This window comes from Anser cygnoides, chromosome 5 (genome assembly GCF_040182565.1).
Source record: "Anser cygnoides isolate HZ-2024a breed goose chromosome 5, Taihu_goose_T2T_genome, whole genome shotgun sequence".
Classification (NCBI taxonomy): domain Eukaryota; kingdom Metazoa; phylum Chordata; class Aves; order Anseriformes; family Anatidae; genus Anser; species Anser cygnoides.
In genome coordinates this window covers 30,035,255-30,049,041 of record NC_089877.1, presented here as the reverse complement: position 1 = coordinate 30,049,041, position 13,787 = coordinate 30,035,255, and the positions used below count along the sequence as shown (strand labels likewise).

At 50.7% G+C, this 13,787-nt stretch overlaps 1 protein-coding gene across 7 annotated transcripts in view; it reads left to right on the top strand.

Moving 5' to 3' along the window:
* SLC8A3 (solute carrier family 8 member A3) overlaps positions 1–13,787 on the top strand; it is a 102,139-nt gene that overhangs the window by 68,797 nt on the left and 19,555 nt on the right. For 3 of the 7 annotated variants that reach the window (XM_066997752.1, XM_066997751.1, XM_066997753.1), the window contains one exon: positions 9,341–9,447. In XM_066997752.1, the coding sequence (XP_066853853.1) occupies positions 9,341–9,447 (107 nt within the window). Of the gene's footprint in view, positions 1–9,340; positions 9,448–10,424; positions 10,529–10,577; positions 12,939–13,787 lie in introns of those variants that run through there. The other 4 variants (XM_066997754.1, XM_013174110.3, XM_013174107.3 and 1 more) reach the window with 3 other exon arrangements.

Sequence of the window (13,787 nt, the reverse complement as noted above, 5' to 3'; positions counted from 1 at the left end):
CTGCCTTGCTGCTCCGTTGAATGTAGAGCAACTCAAATGGCTGGGCTGAGCACTGCCCCGCTGGGCTGGAAGCACTGCGTGCTCTGTGTGGGGAGGGAGGGAGGGAAGGAAGGAGGACGTGCGAGGCTGATGTCCAGAGGTTGCCCTGTGGCAATAGCAGCTTGCGAAGGGAAGACTTTCTTTTCCCAAGTTTCTGAGCATGAAGGGCTTGTAGTTGTCCAGTCTCTTCCCAGCCTGTGACTGCACACCTCTGTAACACTTTCACCAGTGTCGTATCTGCACATGTGGCAGCTGGAGCCCGAGTCCCTTGGCATCTCATCTGGGGCAGGGCAGGCTGGGGCTGACCCTCTCTGCTGATAGCCCGGCCACCAGAAATAGCTGCTGTGGCATTTCCGCAACTCTCAGCTCTCTGTTCTTCAGTTACCAAGCCGGACTGGGACATGTTACATGATGCTGTCCCTTCATCAGAGCTTTATAAATCAATTTTCCTGTCTCTTTCCCACCTGAGCAGTTGGTGCAGAATCGATATGAGCTTGTAATGCAGCACAGCAGCCAGCAAAACTTGAGTGGAGCTCACGGTGGGCTGGCTTTGGCCCTCAGGCAACAGGGGCTAGTGTGTGTCTGCTGGGGTGCCACGTGGCATTACAGGCCTGGTTCTGGCAACCCTATAGCGAAAGGTTTCTGCGTATCTGGGAGTTCACAGAACTGAATGCTGAAGAGAGATGGAAGAAGTTACGCAGAGCTCAGCTGGGCTGCAGCCAGCAGTGGGTGGCCTGCAGCCCTCAGAGCTGTGCCCAGAGAGGAGAACACGGCTGGCTATCCTGAGCATGTCTCGGGTGGATGTCCTGGGCGTGCAGGTGGCTATCAGCGCCCACAGGGCACACTTAAACCTGCCACAACAGCACCGAGTGATGCAGGGCAGACCCGTGCCATTGGCAGTGCTGGGGGGACCATTTCAGCTAGCAGGTTTTGGCAGTTTTTGCCCTACAAGGAGCTTAAAGCCTCCCTGTGCCGATGAGTGCTGTTCTGAATCTGGCACTTCTCATTCCCCAACTTCCTCTCCCCCTTCATCCCCACCTTCTCGTCCTTGCCAGCATCTCCATGGCAACCCTGTTGCTGAAGAATAGAGAAGACATCTAAATATAGCTTCCAAATCTCCATGCCTTCAGCTAAAAGCCTAAAACCAAGGGCGACAGCTGGAAGCACCAGGGCTGCTAACACCAGCCAGTAAGGAGGTGGGACTCAGGAGCGCCTTGGTGGGCTGGGGTCGCTCCCAGCTGAATTTGGGGACCAGTTTGCCTCGCGACCAGCTCAAGGCACTCTGAGATGGCCAGCCTGCCTTCAAAGGCCTTTAGTAAAAATGTGTTGTCTCCCTTCTTTCTCCACCCTCTAATTTTTCTAAAATTTTCTACTGTGTGACCAGAGTGGAATTGTGGCTGGGGTTTTGCTCCTCTCAAAAATCCCTTTCTAAGAGGAAAAAGGGCACATCATCATCTCAGAAAAGCTGTTCCCCTGGGAAGCAGCCCAAGTCTGGGAGAAGAGAAATGCTCCTGCCCAGGGCCCTGGCACTGCTTCGCACCTACACCAGGCTGATACCCACCAGAAGTGGCTGGCTTCATGGACTGCCAAGTCGAATTACTACTTGTACAAGACAAGAGCTTATTGTACAGACCTCAACAAATAAGCTCCACAGGCTGCCGAGACTGTCTGCTCTCTCCTGGCCCTGAAGCACCAAATCTTGCAGGGTCAGCACAAAGAAGCTGACCTACAGCAGGCCAGGCAAGAGCCCGCTCGTGTCTGGGCACAGGCACTGGAGTGGTCAGAGCCAGCAGTCTGGAAGGCGAGGCACAAATCAGCCCAGTGGTTTTCGTTGTTTGTTTTCTAGGGGATCTTTAAGATTATAGCTGAGCCTTCAAAAGGTTTAATATAGAAATAGTTTTATTAAACCAAATAAAGAAAAACACCTGTGGAGCTGGGCTGTTATGTTTGTATAACCAAACAAATAACTCAGCTGATCAGCTGCTGGTAGGGGAGTCCAACAAACCATGTTACCCTGTTCTTTGCTTCTTTGCAGTAATTCTTAAATGCAAATTGTGGCATCTTTCTGTGAGGAACCCTCCATATTAGAGAATTTTATCATGTTGAACAAAGTGAAATAAAGAGTGCTTTGGAAATGTGCTCATCTGGCAGGGCTGGCTATGCTAAGGAAGTCCCAGAGCATTTTGTTGTGCCTGCCCTGTATGCATTTTCCATCTCTTCCAGGGCTTCAGAGTTGAGTGTGAGATGTTTACTATTCAACATTTCCAGTGCTGATCCTGTGGCTGACACATGTGGATATACTGCATCTCTTGAGTTGTGCTAAATATATGGGGTTCTTCAGTATTTGTTTGCAAGAGATGACAGTGCTTAATGGGCTCACCTGCCTGTAACTTAGCAGCTCTGATTTCTTATTGCCTGTACAGTCGTTTGCACTGGTACAAACTAGGTGTGAAACAGTCATGTGAATTTGGCAGCCTTTTATATCCCGCCACATGGCAGTGGGAAGTGAGGGCTGTGCTGCTGTGGCAGGAAATAAACACAGACTGGAAGGTGAAGTTGGGCACAGCCAAAAAGTGCTTGCCAGTTTTTCTATTCAGGATGCAGGAAGGATAATGGGCATCTTACATTTTATTTTGGCTTTATTTTTTTTTCACTAGCTATTGCTGTAAGTCTTTTACTGGTAGCACTTAAAAGTTTTCTAATACAAATAAAGACTTTTAAAAAGTGGATGTAGTCTTGACTATGTCCCTTTAATTATCATGTGTCAGCTATGCTAAGGCATTTTCAATAGTCCTAATTGAAACATGAGCCAATTCACTAATTAGCCAAGATTACACAGGGAATACACAAAGGGAAATCACTTTTGTGTCAATATTTCCTCCTTTATCCCTCACCAAGATGTGGTGCAATGTGACCAAACTCTGTGTTGCCAGCAGCTGGCAGGAAGGAGTTCCTGGGGTCCCTGGTTGTGCAGTCCCCCCCCCCCCCGGGGCAGGCAGGGAAAGGCATGCAGGGGTTGGACTGGGCTGTCCTTGAGAAAGTGCTTGTGTGCTGTACACAAAATAGGGTTACTGCCCAGGACAGGGGAGCACCAGGACTGTAGGTTGCCTGTGCAGGTCCCAGCTCCAAGGTGTGGGGAAGTTCCTCAGCCCCGCTGCCTCTGTGCTGCAGCCTCCTTCCATCCCTGTGTGAGGAGGGACAGCCAAGGCATAGGGATTCCTCCTTGACACAGTGCCAAAGGTCTATTTCCCCTCCCCTTCCAAGCAAAGTTATTCCTCACGAGTCACTGTAACATCATCCAAATGTGGAGCTCAAATGCTCTGCAAATGGTGACTGTCCCCTATCGAATCCCTGTGAGAAATCAGGATCACAGCCACCGCGTGGATATAGAAACTGAAGCACAGGGTATCGAGTGACTTGGATGGCCTCAGCATTGCCCGGAGAAATACACAGGTCATGTAATGATTAGCACTGCAGAGAACCCTATTGTAGTAATAAAACTATAACCAGTTACTATCTGGTTACCCAAGACCAACTTGAAGACAAAAGAGGAAAAAATCCCTTTTCTAGGGGGCTTCCGTGGCACTTTACAGCAGACTGGTCCAGTAGTGCAACTGCCCAGGCTGTTCCTCGTGTGCTTGCTGCACAGAGGGGGGCTCTTGCACAGCTGCTCCTCCAAGGTCCTCATGAATGACACAGCTAGTTCCTGGAAGATGGCCCACAATGGCTCATCTCCAGCTTCTACACTAGCACCGGTTCTTCTGTAACTCATACATCAGCAACTTGTACATCAGTGATCTGCCTGAAACTCTATCCTGACACTTTGTCTGTCCTGTGGCTATCCGCTTAGGTAATTGGTACCAAGGTCTGCTCTGACCTTAGAGGCACCTTGAGTTCTGACCTGGCTGCTAAAGCAAACTGACCACCCCTGGTGGCAGCAGCTGCGTCTTTCAAAACCTGTCCCCTCTCTCAGTAATTGCCATGAAAGCCAAAAATCTCCTTTTGTGAGCATAGACTGAAGCCCAGTGTGCTCCCTGTCTATCTTGATCTCGGTCTGGATAGATTCCTAAATTACCTTGATTTCCTGTTGACAGTATGATCACTCATCATTTCCTTGGTGACCTTGAACTCGATCTGCTCTGGGATCTAATGCTTTTCCCCCTCAAACACCTCCTGTCTTTATCTGTTGCTATGTGACAGTATAATCCTTTGCTTCGAAATGGCTCAGCTTGTCCCAGCCTGGATTACTTGATGCGCAGCTCTCTGTGACCATGTGCATCATATTAGGGCTCCTCTTGCTGTCTTCTTCACCTTGTCTGCCAGCACTGTCATGTTGTTCTGTTAAATATCTGCCTCCTAATGAGCTGGGCAAAGACAGCTCCCCACTATACATAGCCTTATTTAATCCCCTCTGGTTTGCCTCATGTTCTGACATCTTACTTAGTCAGCATTTCTGCTGCAGGACTTCTCAATGAGATCTTCTGGCAGGGAGAATGGGTCCTATCCGTAGTTTCGTGTTGAAAACCCAGCCCGGTGCCAGCAGTCGTGTGCTGAGCTCTGGGGAAGAGTCAGACTGGCACCACATGCTTTGAAATTCATGGTGCCGGAACCTGTACCCACAGCATGTCAGGTGAGAATTTTGGTATACTGAGGTGCAGCAAGAACACCATGGCTTGATCCAAGGTGTGTGCACTAATGATTCACTTTAATGAGTTACTGAAGATCTCCCAGGACTTCTCACTGTCCTAGGGATGTTTACCTTGCTGTCCTGGCTGCTTTCCATCCTGGCTAACAGCATCCCACCGGGGACTGTAAATCCTGCCCTTGCACAACCCCGCCTGTTTCAATGGTATACTCTATGTGACATTTCCTGACTTACGCTGTTTTCAGAGCTGAGCCTTATTTCACATTCCAAAGTCATGCAGACACATCCTCTTAACCTCCTCTGCAATAATTCCTGCAAATGAGAGTCTCCACACAGAGAGAGGCTCAGTATTTTCTAGCACATTAATCAAATAACCATCCAGTTGTTGCCTTATGTGTTGGAAGCGGACGTGTTGTCAAATAAAATGATTTTGTAGATTATCTTCTGTACTTCCCAGACAGGGAATTTAGCAACATCATGTGTGCAAAGTCCTTTAGGAGAAGATGGATGTCTATCCATTTCATCTTCTGTTGCTTACTCAGGGAAATCTCACTCTTAATGTTGCTCCCCAGGGGAGCTTTCCCATCCCTAACTTTTAAAAACAGTGATTATTTTTCAGTGCGTGTTTACAGGAGAGCCCGGACTGGCACCGTCTGAGGGCTCTTGGTGGCAGGAAAGCACGGTTCGGTGCTGCTGGAGGTGGTCCCTGCCAGGCCCTGTCTGACCTGCAGGCACACACGGAGAAGGATGTTACCCATGCCATTACAAACTGAAAGCATTGCTTGGTCTGCTGAAAGCACCACTGAGGTCTAAATTAAAGAGCTCTTTCCGCAGATTTATCTAATGCGGGGGCTGAGGTTGAACTATGCTGTGGCTTGGTACCGGTCCTGGAGCTTTGGGGTTTGCAGCTCCAGGAGGCATTTAATGAAGGCGGTTGATTTCTATGACAGGCTTTTGGATGGCTTTTGTTGTTATCTGCTTCTGAGCTGTCTGAGGTACATCAGGGCTGCGACGGAGCTGTCGGAGAGGAAGGGGGAGGATGGCAAGTGTCCTTTCCCACTGCAGGGCTGTCAGACTGGGGAGCGAAAGCTGCTCGGCTGAGCAAGGCGCACTGCAGATCCCATCAGGGAGGGGAGAGAAATGCTCTCGGTGGCTGGAGAAGCTGCAAAGCCTGGGACACCACAGCCACCCTCCGTCAGCGGTGACCTTTCTGCGGTGACAGTCACAGGCACACGAGGCAGCTGAGAGAAGGGCACTTCCCCGCGAGGAAGCGAGCGCAGCCCCACTCCTTGCAGGCCAAGCAGCAGCCCTGCGAGCTGCTCTTACCCTGCTGCAAAGTCCCAGCGAAAGGCCAGATATTCCCCGTCGGTGGCATGCTGGGCACCTTCAGCTCTGGTCTAGGGCAGTGAGCGGGACAAAGCCGATGGAGGTGACCCTGGCCTGATCCACGTGTAGGTGAATGGAGCCACTGAGCTCAGGCACACAGCCTGCGTCCCCAGCTCCTTTGGGAACACGCCAGGTAAAAGTTCTTTTTCTACCTATTGCTTGTAGCAAGGGGTTAAACATCAGTTTACTGGGATTGGTCACCAAATTCAGATACCCTTTTTTGAAAAGCCGTGTAAGGCCTGAGGGTGCAGAGATGATCCAGTTTGCAGCTGAGCTGGTCTAGGAGCTCAGGGGATTGGTTATGCTCATACAGAGGTTTTACCAGCTATCCCGAGGTGTTTCTGCCTTCAACTTGGCCTTTTATATCAGAGCAAAACTTGAACATCTGTTTCTCTGTACACAGAGGAGAAAATCTGAATGCTTGTCTTGTTTCCCTCAGCCTTTCCTAGAACAGCTAAAGTTTGCTTCTTTTTCTAGCAAAGGTATTGTTGGTGTTTTTTTTTTTTCCTTCTCCCTTGTGGCAGGCTGAATCCCAACCAAGCCCAAACAATGGCAACATCGCTCAAATCTCAGTCATTTCCTTGAGAACCAACCATCATGAGGCAGGGGGTACCTGTGCAAATGAGATTTTCTCTTCTGAGCATCCCTCACCTTTGGATCACTGTTGAACCTCACTGCTTTGCCAGTGGAAAAAGAGGGATCAGGAGAGAGCTGTTGTTTAAAGGATACAGTGCTCCAGTCCTGCCTGGGTTAATTATGCCCACGGCATGCAAGGGAGGTAAAGCTGTTTGTGCAGCCAGACTGAATCTGAGGTGTTGTCCTATTGCTGTGGGATGGAGAGCTTGGGCAGGGTGGGCTCCACGGGAGGTCAGGCAGGTACTAGCCACGAACCACAGGGGACTTCTTTTTACAAAGTCAGCATTATATTGTGCATCCTCTGTATGGTCCCCACTGCATTTTCTTTCTCATTCTTGACTGTTGTTTGTTTTTTTTTTTTGTAATATTAAATAAGACCCCACTACAAGGAAGTCTCATTGCTGTGGGACTACTTAGTGTGCTGCGTAGAGCTCTCTGTAGTTAACAAAATGGGCACGCAGCGAGTCATTATTTCTTTAGTCCACAGCTCTGCCTGTGCATTGTGCAGACAAGTGGATTGTGTGAAATCAGGCTTTCCACGCACAGAGCACAGTCGTGGAGATCATCTGCCATGCACACATTCTCATTAAACGAGTATTTCTCCCCTGCTTTGGCGTGTGCACACACTACTGATGGGAATGGGAGAGCCACCTCATAAAAAGAAAGTTGCTGTATGAAACCGAACTCAAATAGTGTGCGTGCTCAATATGCATTGCATGAATCTTTAGAATGGCTTAGTTTCTGGAGACAAGTTTTGTTGCAGGTACCGAGTAATATGGGGCTCCTGGGGTGGAAAACTGTAAGCAATAGTAATTATGAATGGGATTTTAAAAAACAACCCACGTTCAGGAAGCACTGGCTGCTTTTGAAAATCCCACCTTCTGTTTTGTAGTATGAGAGCAAGAAAGAGATCAGAGCTATGAATCAGATGTAGATTTAATTCAGCAAATTGAAAAAGCTTTGCAAAGTACCAGGGGCCCAGACAACATCTGGTTCAAAAGCAAAATTCAGTCAACCTCTCCAAAGGAAATGCAATGAAATCATTGTGATGAAGTCTTAGCAGAACACCAACATTTACACCAGAGACCTATCATTTAAAATCCTACATCCTTCAGGCTGGATTAGAGAAGATTGAAAGGGTCTAGAGAAGGGAAAGGAGGCTTGCTGGCATTACTGCAGGATATTGTTAGAGTAAGCACGGGCAAAAATAAAGCTGATTTAGCTTAAAGAATCAGAGGTGATTTTTCTTGCATATTCATACACTGATGGATATAGCAGGGGGTGTTCAAACTCTTCTCCCTGTCCTGTATGCCATCATTTGAAAGATGGCTCAAAACAAGAGCCAGCGCAGGGAATGGGATTTCCCGTCAGAGCATAGAAGAAATTATGACTTAAATGAGTCAAATTGTAGGGGAACTGGATAATTTTGGGGTCAGTAATGATATCAGTAGGAATGCAAGCTGCAGCAATGAAAGTCAGCCAATCCTCACATTTCCCACTACGAAATGGTGATTTTCAGGGGGCTGCTGGCAGTGGTGTGGGTTGCAGTGTCCCCAGGATTCAGGGCTGGGCTGCTTAGTCTCTGAAGCGCTATGGGGCCAAAGACACTGTGTGTGTTTAACGTCTGTGCTTAAGATAGAAAGGCTTGTGGTGTGTCAGTCCTTTCCCCAGTCAGGCAGACTGACTTCCCTGTGAGCACACAGGCAGCAGCAGCTCAGCTTAGGGAAACTGAGGCACGCCATCATTTGAAGCCTGGAGCTATTTCTCCAGGCGCCACGATTGCCAGTCCTGCTGTTCTCATCCTTGCCATCCACAGCCGAGACTGGTTTTGGGCAAAATGCACCAGGGGCTGATCCGAGCACTGGGGCTGGGCAGGGAGCGAGGGGAGGCGGAGGTGCAGTGGTGGTGCTGTCCCTCTGTCGGAGGGACAGCTGTGCTGGGGAGAGGGAAGGGCACTATGGGCAGAGCTGGCTTTTCATTTAAAAAATGTGGTTCCAGCCTGGGGCCGGGGCTGACTGGAAGCCTGGGAGCACCGAGATGGCAAGTTCATGCCCATTTAGAACGTATGCACTGATACGAGCATGTAATTATATGTGATCATCAGTGCATATGCAGGCAGTGCTACATTTAAGAGGGTGTAGGATCACCCTGGAATAAAAGCATTAATCCCTTCTGTCGTGAGCGAGGGATGTGATTTCAGGAAGCCTTTCACCCGAGAGGAAAGCCAGCAAAGTGCAGGTATAATTTGCAGCCCCGGCTGGAAGGGGGCCGGTGAGTGGTGTGTGTGCGTGTGCTTCTGCGTGTGTGGATGTGGAGAGCAGCGGGGGCAAAGTGTGCCCCTCTCCTGCATGGCACAGCCCTGGTTCCTGAGACCCTTGCCAGTTTGCCAGGGGGTCAGAGCCATCCGTGTCTCACTTCATTCAGGCCCTGCCTTCAGGCCTGCTGGTTAAACAGAAATCAGCTGGCACTGCTGGCAGCAGCGGGGCTTTAGCCTCTTTTCAGGGCCACATTGAGCTCATTCAGTGAGTGAGAAAACTTTGACTTTAATGTTCCTGTTCACCTCCCAACCTTCCTCCACTTTGCTTCTCTGTTCTCTTCTCCCCTTTATGACGCTTATTATTTTTCCGTCCACAGCAAAACAGTTCACATCAAGGTAATTGATGATGAGGAGTATGAGAAAAACAAGAATTTCTTCATTGAGCTGATGAGCCCCCGCATGGTGGATATGAGTTTACAGAAAGGTGTAGTACTGGCCCTCCAGACTAACGTTAACATTCTTCTTTCCTCTTCTCTCTTCTCCTTCCTCCTCTTCCTCTGATTTCTCTTTGTTTCCAACTGCTCTGTCCTAAACACTGCTGTGCGCACGCACCGTGTCACATGGTACCCATGGAGCGGGGGGACAGGGACCCTGGGGGGGCCTGGGGCAGGTGGCGAGGGATGGAGAGAGAGAAGGAAGGCCATCAGTCCTCAGTGGGAATATTTTTCCATGGATATTCCTGCTGAAGGGAAGGACTGAGGCACGTTTTGTAGTGTCGGTGGGAAGGTGCTTGCCAGAAACATCCAGCATCTCCAGGGCTCACCACCCGGCCCTCGTCCAAGGTGAGAGAGCAGGTGGGGGAGAGGCAGGCAGCGTCAGGGAGGAGAAGCAGTAAGACGTGCCGCTTTAGAACTGGAAATCAGAAATACCAGCTAGCAGAGCTAGCCTGGCAGCAGAGACCTGCCTCACCCCACAGGGGAGTGTGGCTGCGAGTACACATCTCTCTCTCTCTTCTTCTCAGGCTCCGAGCCCAGAGTCCCTCCAGATTTATTATTAATTGCGAGGGTAGCAGAAGCAATCAATCTTCCAGCTAAGACACAGTTGGTACCCCAGCGTGGCCCCCGGTGATTTCCGGGCAGCCGATACCCTTTCCATTACCATGTGACACCGAAAAACTGCGCTGCAGACGTCGCCTCCCACTAACCATCAGCAAGGTCCGACTCCCCCTCTTCCCTCCCTCCTCACCCCCTCGCCAGCCCCGTCTCCCCCCTAATGCCCTCTCGCTCCCCGAGGAGCAGCTGCGACCGATGCGCCATGTCCACGAGGCCGGCCGAGGCACGCCGCCCCGCCGGGAAGGGGCTGCATGCGAGGAGCCTGCGCTGCTGCCGCCGCTGCTGCTGCTGCGTCGCCTCCGGCCGGCCGACCCGCTGTACACGGTTGTCTCTCTTGTTGTCCCTACAGGAAGACCGTAAGGGTTAAGATAGTAGATGAGGAGGAATACGAAAGGCAGGAGAATTTCTTCATTGCCCTTGGTGAACCGAAATGGATGGAACGAGGAATATCAGGTGTGAGATCCCTTATGAAAAAAAATAAATAATTGAAAACAAGCAAACAGAATCAAGTCTGCAAACCCCAAATCCAGAAAATATAACCCTCTTTCTCCTCCTTCCCCTCCCTCCTTTTCTCCTCCTCCTGTGGATGGATGGACTTTTGCTCTCTGCCCTTCTGTATTCTCACTCTCACCCTGTTCCGGTGTCATCTCTGCCTTTTAGAGCCCAGCTTACTTCTGGTCCTCCTTTCGTGCAATGCTTGGGCCTCAGAGGCTGTATTATTGTGACTGGGTTTCTTTGTCTTGGTCTGTTTTTGTTCTGAGCACACCTCTGCTGTTCTCCCCTCTCCTGCTCCTTTGCCAGGACCTTGGGGAATGTGAAAGACAAGAGAAAGGCATAATGCATGGCTGCCTCTTCGGCTCGTCCCGTACACCCCCCTGCCCTTCCCTCTGTTGTTGCCTGCCAGTGGCATTGCCTTGGTGCTCTTGGGTCCCTGTAAGGCGTGGTGAAAAGCCCCCAGGAGAAGAGGGAAGGTGTGAGGTATCTCGTTTTGCTTTTATTTTGAAAAATGGTTCTCCGTGTCTTTCATCCGAAAAGCACCTTAATGTGTGTCAAACAACCCCAGCCTGTTGGCCAGAGGGTGTGGAGCTGTGTTAATGTCCTACTTCAGCATTGGTGCACTGAGACCCAGGATCCCCCAGCGGATCAGGATCATAGTGGGACTGAACCCTGACTTTCTGTCATGCCTTTCCTACATGTATCTTTGTCCTCGTATACATGTTTGACCTCTTTCTCATTGAACAAGTCTTGCCATGGGCTTCACCAGCTCTGGGGTGGCCATGGAGGGCCGATCTTTAAACAGAAGCACTTTACAAAAAGGAATTGAAATCTACCTTCTGGGTGCCTGATACAGAGTAAAGACAGCTGTGTGTGCCCACAGGCTTATTTCTACTCCCAAGTACTGCTGCTGGTGATGGAAACATCTGGCAATTGCCCGTGCCTCACACAGCTTCCCCTTGCAGAAACGTCTTCTGTCCCTTATCTCATAAACACAGCAACTACCCTCCAGCCAGTCCGAGCTCCCATGCGCAGCTCTCCAGGACATTCAGGATAGACACAGGTTGCATTAACATGACAATGTCATATAGCATCTGTGGATTTGTAAAATGTAAACCTAAAAAGCATTCACAGTTTAATGCCGTTAGACCATCTCCTGCAGCCGCTAGGCAGTGAGGGACATGAGGTTTTGCTGTGTGTTGAGCTCAGGCCCTCGGGTTTCACCAAAGTCCAACTTCAATGAGCATTTGTTCTTGATCAGAAGCAGTGACCAGCCTGCCATGTCCCATGAGCGTATGTTCCAGCAGTTAACTGCCCTCTGGCCTAAAGATGTGGGTGAGCATACCTAGAAGTTGCCTGGCCTCAGCTTTTAGCCGCTAGTTATTTTCCTGCTTTTCTCCATCGGATTAAAGAACCATGTAGCATGCTGCACCTTCTGTGTAGGTACCTGCTCACTCTGTCTGTATTACAATTCAGTTTCTTCTTGAGAGGTTAAGGAGATTAAACCTTTGAACATGGGACTGCAAAATGTTTTCTTCAGCCCTAGAAGCATCCCAGGGTCTCCTCTCTACACATGTCCCTTCACATCTGCGGGGCTCACACCTCCATTTCACTGGGTACAGAAGGGAAATCACCTGCTCCTGGCTCTTTCCTGCCTGGGCACTCGGCAGCCTGCAGCATCTCACTGATGTTGTTGCTCAGTTGTCCGCTGTCTGTGAGCCCTGAATCCCTCTCTAAACCAGTGAGCTTCAGGATATAGTCAGGATTGGGCTGGTTTCTGCGAAGTCCTGCGTTTCTTTTTCCTGTCTAGGCCATGTCACATGTGGCTGAACAAAATCACTTATCTGAAAAAATCCAGCCTTTGAAGTGGTTCAGTCTGTACAACATCCCGTCCTCGCTGTTAGTAGGACTGTGATGGCAGTTTGCTGCTTTGTGTACATCTCATTTACACCAGCATCGACCGGAGTCGGTGGGATAGTCTGGTACATAACCGGCAGAGAGGAGATCCGTTGGACTGCTTGTTCTCCATCGCAGAGCCTGCAGGCCAGCCGCTTCCCCCTGAGGTAAGCGTGCAGCCTTGGCTGGGCTCTGCTTACCAGCAGGATGCACGGGACCATGAAGCGGAGGAGATGCAGAGCCCTGGTTGGCCTCATTAGAGAAAAGTCAGAGCAGAAGCACCGTTCTTAGCATATAAGAGCAAGATTAAAATGCATCTGTAAGTGTTCCTGGCACAAGGTGGCACAGTCGCTACACCGATTCCAGGGCATCTGGAAGGATCCCGAGCTCTGCAGTGCTGCACCCCGCAGAGTCTCCGATGTGCTTGCCTGGTGCCTGGGGTGAAGAATGAGGAGCTACAGCAGGCTTCCAGGTAGGGAGCATCCGGAGGGACAGACAGCCGCTGCCTCGCAGGCAGCTCCCAGTGGAGAGGGGCAGCCCAGGAGGTGTATGGGCTCTCAGTGCTCATGGAGGCATGCACCCGTACTGCTGCATAGCCTCATGCACGCTCGTGTGCAAGGAAGCTCAGGCTGACTCCGAGCCACCTGCCCAGACGCATGCTCCTGCCTTGCGGGGTGCCTGAAGCACTCAAATGGGTGGTGTGGCCCTGCTGGCTGCAAGGTCGGAGCAGCCACCTCTGTGCAAACAGAGGCTGCAGGGATTCAGCCACAGACTGGGGAAAAAACTCCCAAACCACCAGCACGTAGCTGGGAGTTTGCTTGTTTTCATTGCGGTGATGAATGGGCCCCCACACAACTCGCAAGGCGAGGGCAAAGCACGGCTCCCGGCCCTCCTGGGAGGTTCAGGCTGGGTTGCTTTCGCTGAATTGTCTCTCTGGGTTTTGGCTACCCACACATTTCTTTCTAGCACCACAAAAGATGTGGTTTTCTTGACGGCCTGCCCTCGTTTTGTTGTTACTCCCCGCTTAGCTCTGTCACGCTGAGCCTGTGCCTAGGGTGCCGTAGGAGCATTTGATGTTTTCAGGCTGTTTTCAGACTGCTTTGTGGTGTCCTCAGAACATTTCTTCTGTCCCCCTTTGGAGCTGGATTGTGCTGTGTGCCCCGGCTGACTGCGTGGCGCTGGGAGGCAGCCTGCTGCCCGGGCCCTGTGGGACAGCCCCATCATCCCCATGGGGATTATGCTGCAGTGGCTTCGTCATGGGGCCTGCAGCTGCCCCGGGACCTCACCGAGGTGCTGCCTGGCCTGAAGGACAGGAGCTAGG